Source organism: Heliconius melpomene, chromosome 17 (assembly GCF_056956725.1).
Source record: "Heliconius melpomene rosina isolate 202511_hmr_F chromosome 17, ASM5695672v1, whole genome shotgun sequence".
Taxonomy (NCBI): Eukaryota; Metazoa; Arthropoda; class Insecta; order Lepidoptera; family Nymphalidae; genus Heliconius; species Heliconius melpomene.
In genome coordinates this window covers 3,256,604-3,269,980 of record NC_140405.1, presented here as the reverse complement: position 1 = coordinate 3,269,980, position 13,377 = coordinate 3,256,604, and the positions used below count along the sequence as shown (strand labels likewise).

Sequence of the window (13,377 nt, the reverse complement as noted above, 5' to 3'; positions counted from 1 at the left end):
TAATGTATTAGTACATTAGGGTCCCCAACCTTGCTATGCAGAAAAAATGTCAAACTGTGTTAGTACTAGATGTTTAAGTTTGTAACCTACTGCGCGGTTAGAGAATTCGGCGGCAGGTAAGTCAAGTAGTTCCCCAGAACACTCCCCATGATAAATTTCTCTACGCAAAGCCAATGTGTCAAGCCCCTCACGGATCATTGGGTCCCCAACAATCCGATCGGCTGTAGGTACGTGGTATGCCCAGAGATGAGAACAGATATGAGACCGAACCTGAGCCCTATACATGGTCAATCGGCGTTTTGTCGTGAAGTATTTTGGCTATTTTGGCCAACTTGGCTTTACTTTCCAGACGATCATGACACTGGCAACAACTCCAAACGCTAAGGCCCAATGTGCTAATATTTGGCGCGGCTATAAGGGTAGTGTTTTTGAAGACTGGTGACACGGGTAAAGGGGTTTTTTTTTAGTAATTAAAGCGCAAATTTGTGTCTTTTTGAACATGATGGTTCAAATAATTTTAATTTTCTTGCCCTGTTACGACATAGGGCTGCGTTAAAATCCACTACACAACACAATATATCGAATTCGGACATAAAAGGAATGAGTGCCTTAGCACAAGAATCCTTCGTCCTACTATGCTATTGAAGAAATTTCTTCAAATACCTAATTGTAATATTTTTAACATAGGTACATTGTAAAAACAATCGTGGAAATTATTTTTATCAATTAGTAATTGAGGTTAGGACGCAGAGGCACAAACGTGTGACTGTAAACATGACAGGATGTGGGTTCGATTACCACTCGAAGAAACATAATATCATTCATTCATTTCCTCGCTCTGGTAATTAGGCAAAGCGTCGTTAACTTCGTTGAGTCAATTAAATGTGAATCAATACGCAATTCCTTCAGAATTCGACGGAAACTGTGGAACAGAAGTGTGTTAATGGAAACAAGTGTAACCTTACATTAGGTTCCCAGATTACCTATGCCTACTCTATGCTATGTTCGGCATACAGAAGTTTAATATTTTAAAGTATATCAAGAACGGTGCGATAAAAAGCGTAGTTTATATTTTTATATTCATAATACTAATTAATGTAGTACTGAATAAAATTTAAAATAAATTAACATTTTTATATTTAAATTAAACTATATTATGTAACAAAATAATAATAGTACTGACAGTGGTCACTCTAATTGCGCTTGCGCATGTATAATACGATATCGATGTGTAAGCGATGTTGATTTCAACTGATAGAACGCTAATTGTCAATGAAAAAATAATTATACGTATCTATTAAAATTCTTAATAGTTTATTTTATTATTTGTTTCGATTTCACTTAAGTGTCAAAATAAAGCTCTAATAATACAATAAGATTTTTTATTCAGATACGAAAATTTGAATTTGTGTTAAGTAAAAAATTTAAAAAACTATATTTAAAAAATATATTCATTATTATTGAACGTATAATGAATTTTTAATAACATAACCTAGAATCTTAATGAAGTAACATATTCGTTTGATTTAGTTGTGTGTGTCCCGATATTATGTGTACCGCTACCGCTATATCTACTCACCTAATACTACAGTACATTGTGTTATGTATAGTGTCACTACTTCGCTCTCGGCAGCCATTTGCTTATAAATTTAGAATGTTCAAGTAAAAATAACAATTCAACAATGACACTAGATTACCAAAACAAACATCGTGTAAACACTACATCGAATCTAAATAATAATACACTTACTATTATATGAAATAATAAAACTCACCGAGTATATATTTATTATAAACGAGCACACGATTTCAGCGCTTATTACGTAGGGGACTTCGTGTTCGGTCGCACTAATAAATACAAGACAGCCGATGTCACTTATAACGAGCTGCGATTGGTCGAAATTGAAAAGCCCGCCGCGCGCCGACCAATCGCAGCGTCGCGTACGGCTTTATTTTTTGTTTATACGTAAGTATAGCTACGGCGCGATACAATAGCGCACTATGCACCCACACGCGCGCGCTGTCAATATGAACTGTGTTCACAGAGGCGTATGTGTCATATTTGCGTGTGTGCGCCGAGCGCGCGGCCCGGCCATTGGCGCGTTCGGTATTGCGTTGAGTGAGGTGACGGGAGCGGGACGTATACTCGGATGGCGATCGGTACTACATTTGTAATTTGTGCTCACTTGCTTGAATTAAGCCTGCGGGTCTGTTGAGGGACACCGTAAAATACACTTCTTTATGAATTAAACCTCGTAACGTCGACACATTCAGTGTAACACCCGTAACACATCGCGAGCTCGCCCGACGAAGCCATGAACATTGCATTATTTGTGTAAATGTGCAGTGATTAAAAAAACTTTGTCTTATTGTGGGCACTGCGGTGTGACATCGAGATCTCCGGGTGGTTTTGATATGTTATTAATTGACTGCTACGCCGAAATGATCTGTGTTTTTACTTATCATAACCTCAATCCGGAGGCTTTGTGAATACGTCGAACTATTTTGCATCGCCCAGTGCGAGACCTTGTGTGAAATATAAAGTTTACCTGTTATATATGATTCAACGCGAGTATCCAATGAACAACGGGTTTAGCACGGGAGAAGAAGATTCTAGAGGTAATTCAGATCAAATATGTTGCCTTGTGGATGACAGCGACCGATGTAGGCGACCTGCTGGCAACGCATCGTACAGCAAGCGCATACAGAAAACAGTGGCTCAAAGGAGGCTCAAACTTAATATAGATCCTCAGGTCGGTATGGCATTGGTTGTTGCACGCGTTTCCATTTATATTAACATCGAATTAACGCAAACAAAAATTACGTACGCGTAAACAAAGCGACTTAATAATAGTAATTATTTACAATTTCAGGCTAGGCACACATATATCTGTGATTATCATAAGACAATGATACAATGTGCGAGAACAAAGCAAAGGAGGCCAAAGGACTCTGAGGATGACAGTCATGAAGCAGAAATGGACACACCGGAGGTGGACTGGGTTCAACTGCAAGTTAATACTCTTAGGAGGTATAAAAAACACTACAAGGTGCCAACAAAACCAGGGTTGAATAAGACTCAATTGGCTGAAGTAAGTAAAAGCAATTCATATAATTTATGTGCTCTCACTTTTTAAATATCCACTATTATATAATTTTTAATTTGTATCAAATTTGTTTTGAATTTGAAAGTAAAGATAATTTAAATTCTAGTTTAAACATTACCATTTTTCTTCAAAAGTGAATAAAATGCAATTATCAGCACTCTTAAGGTTATTTTAAAATAATTAACACTTTCATTAATTTCAGGCTATACAAAAACATTTCAAATCTTTGCCAGTCAATGAAAAGGAGATTGTTACATATTTTATATATACAGTTAAAACAAATGGCAACAAGTTAGACCAGAAAAATGGTATGAACTCGGACTCAGTGTAGTGATATGTGATTTTAATTTATGAAATATAGTTGTAACATTAGCTTTAGTGTATGCCTTATAGATTTCTCTTTGTAAATTTACAATCAAAATTTTATGAATTATTCTAATTTATTGATATTTTGATATTATATTATAAAATCAAAAATTTTAAGTGTCAATTATACACTAATGAAAGAAAATCACTTAAAAATATATAGAAATGAAATAGAACTCAAACCCGCACCTCTTGTCATCTGAAGTTGTATATTTACATATTTAATAATAATTGACTACTAGTCATTTTTTCTTTGTGTTTACATAATTCGAAACTGTATGTATGTATTATATTGTAATTTACTTATTATAATGAGATATAAATGTTTTATTATTATAGGAGATGACAAACATGTTATTTAAATTGCCTTTTTTAAATAAATTTTAATAATTATTCAATTTGAATAAGGCATTACTGTGTAACATTTATAGATTGTCTTCAATAATTACAAATATTGTAAATAAATATTAATTTTTTGGTATTAATGATGTTGATATATGAAATTTATTAACTTCTTTAAGGTTTTGTGCCCTAAAAAACTAACATCTCTATTACCAATTATAGCATTCTTATTATTCATTGTATTTCTGCAAAAATGATGTATTTATTTCCATGAAATTTTAAAATATTCTATGTATATATTTTCCTTATGAAATGTTTTCACTAAATATTGGACTATGTTTTAAAGTAGAGTGAAAAAGAAATCCTTAGGTATTTCAGACTATTAGCTATAGACAATTGTATATATTTCACACAAATAATAAATGTAAATTTGAGAAGAAAATCTAATGAAATTTATTATTTATATACTGTCTTTAACGGCAATCACTTTAGCTAAAAAAATATTTATCTGTGACTTCTCTTACCCTGTATACATGACAATGACTTTATATTTTATGGTGTAAATTCCATGTAACATCACTCAATTTAATGAGATGTCCCCTAAAGCATTAAAATAACTTTTCAATTTACCTTGTTTTCCATACACTATGTAGTGACCCCCATTCTGACTTTTATTTGATAATAAATAGGTATTTATTATTTTTCTATGAAATCTGGTATATCATGTGTGAAATATACATACATCTATAGAAATATATATTTGTATATAGTCCATTATTTAGTTTTGATTGTTAATTAACAAGGGAAATGCAATGCTAAAACTCTAAGTACTGTTAAGAGAGATTTTATTAGATTTAAAATGTGAAATGTAACTTTTATTACATTTTATTTGACAACCTTGCATAGTTTCATTCTTCCTCTGACTCTGATGATATTTCTATCCATGATGAGGTTGCTTTCTTTACTTTTAATTCGGCCGTTTGTGGTAGTGATGGTACAACTGCAAATAAAATATATTTTTTATTTAAATATTTTAGGATCATAATAATTGTATAGTAACCATAAATTAAAGTTAGTAACTATAAATTAAACATAGATGAACTGATAAATATCATTAAGTAAAATAAAAAAGAAAACTTATTTTTATCAAAACATAATTACACATTATTAGGTTAGATGTTCCTGGCATATTTAATTATAGTGAATTAATTTTAGAATACCATTCATCTGTTTTTTCTTCATTTCATACGACATTTTTATAGCTTTATTCCTAGCAGGATGGATAGTTCAGAAATAATTCATAATTAGTTCATAAGGGCCATCCATAAATTACATCAGACAAGGAGAATGGAGGGGAGTCGACGTGCCTGATATTGTATGACAAAAAGTGGGGGGAGGGATCCTAAATTTAAAGCCCACATTGAAAAATATAAAATCAATTAATTTCCATATTAAGAAGTCAACATTACACATAAATAAGAATATATTGGTGTTCACTACATTTACAAATACATTGATATATAGTTAGGCAGTTCTCAATTACCAACAGGCAAGTTTACGTGTTAATTAAGGATGTTTCTCACGTCATTTAAGTATTAAAAACACAAAATTTGTGTAAACAAAAATAACTTTCGTACTGTTTTCTATGTATAGTAAAAAGTATAATATGGAGGAGGGTCACAAAAGTGACTAGCTGTGACAACGGAAAGTCACAAAGTGGGATTGTAAAATCAACTGGTAGTGGGTTCAATCCCCAATCGAGGATATGAAATATTTATTTAAAATTTATATTTCTTTATAAAATTATACACAACACGTTATTTGTGGCAAAACCAAAAGGATGAAAGATTTACAGTATAGTATTTGTTGAATGAACAAGTCATTTATGAAAAAAGAACTGCAAGAAGAAATACATTTAATACGAATATGCTTATTCGTATAGTCAAAGCGGGCGAAACCGCGCGGGGGCCGCCAGATATCAATATAATTCAGTTCAAGTAAATACGGCCAAAAACTACTAAACGCAATCTTACAAATATTTTTATTCTTATTACTTATTTGATTTCGTAACAGTTATATAGTTTCATATATGTATATCATGATAAAGCCTTAGTCCTGGTAACACTGACAGACTCAACAATATCCTATATCTTATAAAACAAAGTCGCTTTTCGTGTCTGTCTGTTGTTTCTAACTCTTCTTCTTCTAAACCACCCAACGGATTTTAATGCGGTTTTCACCATTAGGTCGAGTATTTGTCATAGAAGGTTTATATATAGTTTGTTATTTATACATTCTTATGTAAATTAACATAAATACACTTGAGACACTTTCGCGCATGCGCTGCTTTAATGGTAAGTACTACATGAAAAAAATGTACTGGAGTATTGTTCCTCTTAATAAGATCTACAAAAAAGTCCGCGACGGCATATTCGTATCTTTTAAGAATAACGTGTAGTGATAATTTTTCTGTCTAAAAATAATTTCAATATATTTTTTATTGTGAGTCATATTTTTCCATAATGGTATTAATCCTTATCCTTTAAAATACTTTATTAATTTTCTACGTTAAATGAAGATAAAATTTGCTGTTTACACTATTTCGAAATTGCGAAGTTTTGGAAAAAAACGCATTTAATTGTTGACACATCCCGCCGTTGACACATCAGCTGTATGTTACTCAAGTTTCACTTATCCCTTATTCTTATCATATAAATAAGTATATTAGTTACGTTGGCCATTTAATGTAGATCAAAACTGTCTTTTACTGTTTTTCATTTTAATAAGTACTTTAGAAGTTGTTACAATATCAAAAAATCCTTGCTGCGAAACGGCTCGCCACTCGCTATGCGTCCCGCGACGTTTTGCTTATACAAGCGCGTCCGCCGCGTCCGCCTGCCTTACACGCATCGATGGTTCAGTGGTAGAGTGCTCGCCTGCCACGCGGTCGGCCCGGGTTCGATTCCCGGGCGATGCATTCTATTTAATTTTCCTCACAGGCAGCCACGTAGTGCTTGCTTTTCGTCAGGGACAGAATACCCTCTTCAGCATTAACCACAAGCTCGAAAAAAAAACCCGCCTGTCTCTATAGCAACGAAGATTTAGATGCGTTTGCATGTATTGGATAATTGGAGTTGAATGTATTATTTCAGCGCAATATATTTGGTTTCATATTTTTTGTAGTAGTTATTAGTAGGTAGGCTTTTGTTTATAATTTCTTCCGTTTAAAAATAGCCATTTAACTATTTAAAAATAGTCATTTAAATATATTTTAATAAGTACTTGAAAAGATTAGTAGCACAGATTTAAAATTACGGTACCTACTATAAAATCTTTGCTGTGTAAAACTATTGGAAAATCCTTATTGAAACTACGAAAATGCGGGTCGCATTAGGGTTTAATTCATTTTCACATTTTCTTAAGTGCTTTGCAAACATACATTATATGAATAATCCAGTAGTAAAAGCGGGCGAAGCCGCAAGAGGGTCGCTAGTTTATAATAAAAACAAATAAAAATTGCTTTAACCTTACACAAGTCTCGTATAACAATAAATTTATACTTACCATCATATTTACTAATTTCTAGTTCTACGTCGCTATCCTTCATGTCGCTGTCCTCTTGTGACGACACCTCATTCACGTTGTAATTCTTAAGGCATATACTCAAATCCTTCATGCTGAGTGATTGTACGTGATCACTTGTTATAATTTCACTGAAATTGATTTTTGCCCTTTTTTGCCTAGAAAAAAGCATAATATACAACTAAAATATATAATAAGATCTTAATAAGAGAGTAGTATGCAGTAAAATACTATTAAAGGCCAGAGGTGCAGGATTTTTTGAACGTTCAGCCACTGATAATGTATTTCATAAATAATATTTTTGTTAATACTTAATGATCTACAGGTTTTTTTACTGATATATACATATCTTACTATTACCTAATTACACAGTTTACTATATTTAGTATATTAATATGACTGTGAAAGCTGTAAATGCGATGGTGGGTTATATTCCCGCACGGTGAAATGTTTATATTCAAATATTTTCGTATTCTGATTAGCAAAAATTCGGCGTTTAGCTCCGCGACTTTACTCAAAAGTTGTCTTGAATCTACAGAAATTGGCGAACACAATTTATTTACACTGACTGGCCGCTAAATGAAACTTATACATATTATAAAATAAAAAATAACTGTGAAACGAGTTTCTTTATTATTTATCTTTTAAACCTAATCCACAAACGTCTTTGTGGCTGTGACGAGAAAGACAATTAAAAAAAAAGACACGTATAGCTTAACGCGTTAACGCGGTCAATATACTTATTTTTATTAGGCGCGACACTGATTTAGTGGTAATGAAGTCGAAATAGACGTGCGACCTACTTTACCAGACACTTTAAATGAGAAAATAATATATTTTTGTTGGTATAAGACGATAAATATTATTGGAACCTAATTTTATTTATTTGGACCATGCAAAGATGGAATTTAAAATTAATTTAGGAATTAAGGAAAGTAAACTTTTGTTCAAATTTCACGTTTCTACCATCAGCGGTTACGGCTGTGCGTGCGTCTTACCTCAGTCAGTGAGGACAAGTCCTTTTATATATATAGAAGATATTACATGTATATTATATTAAAAGTCAAGAATATAAATGATTGGTAATGTAATACTGTAAAAAATAGTATTTTTGTGCACGTTAACGCTTTTTATATATATAAAAAACGTAAACATGCACAGTAAATGTAGCATTAGCCTTTTAAAATATAGGACTGTTTTTATTTAACTAATGTACCTTTTAATATTTATTATACCTATTAATACCTACAAGAAATTAAGGGTTGGGTTAATTACACAAATAACTTTTAACATAGCATGCCAATTTTCGTTTTGTTTAATAAATATAAGTGGTGAGTTCACCTTTTTCAAGGTCGACACATAAAATCATAATTTATAATATTTACAGCCTTAAATATGTATATAAAATTATTAAAAAAATATTGTATCTATGTATAACACTTAATTTTGTAGCAATGTTGTTGAACAAATTACTTTATATTGATACAACTTCTCTTCTCACTAATCAATCTATTGAAATGAAACAAACACTAAATGTTAAGGGAAGTTTGCCAAAACACAATAGTGAAAACTGGATTTAAATCGCTTAGGCCGTTTCTGAGATTAGCGTGTACAAACGCGGCTTAAACGCGATTGGCACGGACAAAATGATAAAAATTTTAAAACAAAATTTTTGGGTTCTTGCTACATCAGCACCATCCATTAACCGATTTTTTCAGTCCTTGGGTCAGTAACAATTATATTATATGTAAATAACCCAGAACCTAGTATTCCCCACTTTCTGCCGAATTCTGGAGGCATTGCATGTTGAGTGGCAGAAGTCAATGGCGCGCTTTGCCTCGACACCAGACCAAAGAAATGGAAGTATAAACCTAAATAAACATTTCACTTCCTTCCTTATTTTCATTTTCCTACTCTGGCGAAAAAATTGCAGCACTGAGTTCCACCACTCAATATGCAATGTATGAAGAAATGAAAAAGAAGGGAACACTGCTATGTAGGATTTTTTTTTAATAATTTTCTATATAACTCACCTCAACGTATCATCACATATTATTTTCTTCTTAACTAACTCTACAACTTGTGCACATCTTTCTGCAGCATTTACTATAGCTTTATGTACTATATTTGAGTTATAAATGGCCGCTCCAGTCAAATTTAATAGACAAAGTTCTTTATATTGGTTCATTCCTATAACAAGCAAGCCACCGCTAGTATTTCCTTCATCCGTCGTACTCATGCATACAGATTCTTCTATGAAACTTGGATCTGATATTATGATGCTGGAATTAATAAATTGTAATAGTTAATAATTTATTCTGCTTTAGTGTTGACTGTAAAAGTGACAGTTGTGAGTTTGATTCCCACTCAGACGATACATTTAATTTGAAACATTTACAGGGGACAATGAAATATTTAATATTTTCATTTCCTTGCTGTGCTAACAAGCCTGCCCGCCAATGCCTCAACAATTCGGCAGAAAGTAGGGATCCCTCTGCCAATGCAGGATATAGTGTGAAGCAAAAAAAAGATTTTAAATAGCTTTGGGTAACGAAAATTTGAAAAAACACAAAAAATCTAAAAAGATGCTAACAACATAAATAAGTTGTAGTTCTTATACACTAGTGTATAATAATTAAGTAGATGAGAGCATATCTTCTCAGTGGTCAGAGCTCTTGGAAAGTTCACAAGAGGCATTGGTTTCAATTTTATTTTTTCATATTATCTAAATAACTATTTATCTTTCCTAATTGCTGAGTAACAGTTTTAAAATGTTAAAAATATAGATTAGTTATAAATAGGGAGCAAAAATGGCAAGCATCTTATTGATGTTTAAGTTTTTTTTAAACTGACCAGATAACAGTGTATATTATAATTAACATAAGGAATTAATTTTTAAAAATAATGACAAATTAGTTACAAGAAGCAAATAAAATTTTGATGTCTATAAATGATATGACTTAAATATTTGGAAAGATCCATGCTGCATATTAGCTTTTGTATGTTTAGTTCAAAATACTCTTTCTTGAGTGTGAGAATAAGATAAAATATTAGAATAAAAATAAAAAAAACTTACTTATTACTAAATATAGCAAATGTCAAACATACTGGATAATGATATAACACTGTGGGTATAGGATCTTTTTCAGCTAATGTATGTATTATTACATTTTCCCCACTGCGAGTGACATCTGGATGTTTGAAATGTGCCAATGAGGCTAATGTTGCAATACTAGCACATTCTATTAAATTTCCATCATGATTTAGTACTTTAACATCAACTCTTAATGACCAAACCTGAAAGTAATATTAATAAAATATGTATTAACAATGAAATTTAATCATATTTTTTTTTATTTTGTGCAAATATTGAATCATCGGAGAAAATTCTAATATCTCGACACTCTGTTCCTTAGTTCCTATTCAATTTTTAAATCATTGCATGTTGGATGACAGAACTCATACCATGACTGTCTACTCACCAGAGCTAGAAAATGAAAATAATGCATTCTTCTATGAGGAAATGGAAACTATGTCGTTTTATAGTTAGATACTGACCCATAGCACCACAACAGCCCCAAGCAACCAACCACATATATAATATTACAACAAAGAAATTATTTTCAACAAATTAATATTTACCTTTTCTTCAACAACAATACATAAGGACTCAAGATCAATACATTTGGAATCTTTGTAACATTTTTCTAAAAGCCTATTTAGGTATACTGTGAGATCTGTTTGCCTATTCAACTCAAATTGTGGTGCTGCCATTGGAGTGATTTCTACATTTACATATAAAATACCTTCATTAGGTCGTATTTGTTTCGGCTGTACAACTTCACAAGATACTTGTGATAATATTCTGCAATATTAATATGTTCATAATTTCTTGCAAATTTTTATTATACCTGCATTTTTAAATGAAATACCTACTTCGTTTCCCCCAAAGTAACTATGCAACTACCATATTCAGATCCAAATGATATATCAAGGTTCCGGTTCTCGTTGTAAATTCTGCCATCCAAGCGCTGGAATTTAAAAATATTAATGTTTAAGCGCCAAATTATTACTTGCACATTTAAACTTAATTGTAATTCCTTACGTGTCCTTCTGAAATAATTCTCTGTATAAACGTTTTTTCACAATTTGATAAAACCACTTCCCTCATTTTGTTAATACTTATTTACTTCAATAAATATTTGATGCTAATTGCTAATGTTTGAATATTCTTTTAGAATAGGTTATAAAAATTAAAATTGACGTTTGTATTTTGTATATTGTTTATGACAATGTGTTTTTTGTATGCTATGAGTTACAATTCATTTCACGCTGACTGACAATTATGAAAAAATATAGTTAAAGGAAGCAATTAATTTGCTATAATTTAAAATTATATTATAATTCTGTAAGTTCTTAAATTTTATTCTTTTCTGTTAGGTAACTGTTAAAAATTATTAGATTAAAACAATTTCAGATAATAATTCTATTTTTGAGTATATAGGTTTTAATGAAAGTACAAACATTAGACTAAACTAATTAGACGTTATGCACAAACTAGAAGACGTTTGCTACGAATACCTACTCGCTATTATTCTGTATTTGGCTCAGCTTACTTATTTTGTTATTCACATAATAGTTACGTATATAAATAACGAAATAAATATTAGTGAATAAGAAACTAGACCTAAATATAAATTAATCTTAGTCGAAAATTATCAGTCACGTTGAAATAAATTAATTATATTCATAAATTAAAATAATTATTAATTAAAATTTAATGATCAGAAAGCAGCACATTTATTTTTTACAGGATTACCTACTCACTTATGAGAAGAGCTCTCAGTATTTTACTTTATCATTAAAAGTGAAATTCGAAGCACACCCTAGCCTTCATTCAGAAGGATATTCTGCGATTGCTTGATAAAGCAAACATGTATCTACATAATACGCAAGTTCGATTCTCATTCGAGGAAAATGAATTATTAATGTTTTTATTTCTTCTTTCTTCGTTCTGGCGAAGCGCGATGATGAGCTTCGTCATTCAGCATACAATGCTTCCAGAATTCGACGGTAAGTAGCTAATGGAGTGTTTTAACACTAAGTTCCCTCCGCCTACCCTGTTATATGCGGTATGTAGAGTGAAGCTAAAAAATCGATTTAATTTATTTTACTTATTTACTTCCCTTAAATACTTGTGGCTAATTATGAACGAAGCTCATTGCATGGTAAAAGAGAATTTGTTATAAAGTACTAATTATACTTATCATTTATTGAATTATTGAAGTATTAATTGCAGTTCTATTCTATGCAAATTTTTACGTAAAACGTCTTTATTTAATGATAAATAGCTCTTGTTAAAAACTGTCGTTTAAATATAATATTCTTTTAACTTTTAACTAGGTTATGAAAGGATAGGATAAGTACCTATATACAATAGTTTTTTAATTCATTCGTTCTTTCTTTCTTTCTTTTATTTTTTAGTTGTTTCGTTTTTAAATAAAATAGATGTTAATTACGTATTACTTTAAATACCTTCGTAAATTTTTCATACAATAAAAAATAAACAGTTTGTGTGTAAAATCAGTTTACGGACGACAATTTAACGTAATAACATGATAAATACATTGATAATAAATTATTTTAATGAATTAAATTGAATTTTATACCTGAATTATCATTAGGTAATTTGTTCTTTAAAAATTAATTGAAATTTGCCATTTTTTCGATAAATTGACATTTCAAATATTTTTGAACTAACGATTGCAAATAAATGTTCATGTCAGACCAATTACAAGTAACAATGTGTTATTTAATTAATTAATAAAAATGAATGGATATTTGCATCATGGCTCGCAAGCCAAATATTTAGGCCGATCGTGCCTCTATCGCACGTATCGCGGTCTCGCTTGCACGCTTAGCTCAGGTGGAACGTGACAAAGTCATATGAATTCGTGCAGCTCTCATCGATTTATAAGAT

At 31.2% G+C, this 13,377-nt stretch overlaps 2 protein-coding genes across 2 annotated transcripts; one reads left to right on the top strand and one right to left on the bottom strand.

Moving 5' to 3' along the window:
- Positions 1–2,100: 2,100 nt before the first annotated feature.
- Sap30 (SIN3-associated polypeptide 30) lies at positions 2,101–4,712 on the top strand. The gene is made up of 3 exons (XM_085201181.1): positions 2,101–2,753; positions 2,874–3,092; positions 3,310–4,712. Exons 1-3 carry the CDS (start codon positions 2,559–2,561, stop codon positions 3,436–3,438), a joined length of 543 nt encoding a protein of 180 aa, XP_085057307.1. The 5' UTR covers positions 2,101–2,558; the 3' UTR covers positions 3,439–4,712.
- On the bottom strand, positions 4,644–11,706 carry LOC146529853 (exosome complex component RRP45-like). Its single transcript, XM_085201180.1, has 7 exons — positions 11,503–11,706; positions 11,334–11,428; positions 11,040–11,262; positions 10,474–10,694; positions 9,431–9,679; positions 7,380–7,555; positions 4,644–4,815 (listed from the first exon to the last, which is right to left on the bottom strand). Exons 1-7 carry the CDS (start codon positions 11,566–11,568, stop codon positions 4,724–4,726), a joined length of 1,122 nt encoding a protein of 373 aa, XP_085057306.1. The 5' UTR covers positions 11,569–11,706; the 3' UTR covers positions 4,644–4,723.
- Between the last annotated feature and the right edge of the window lie 1,671 nt (positions 11,707–13,377).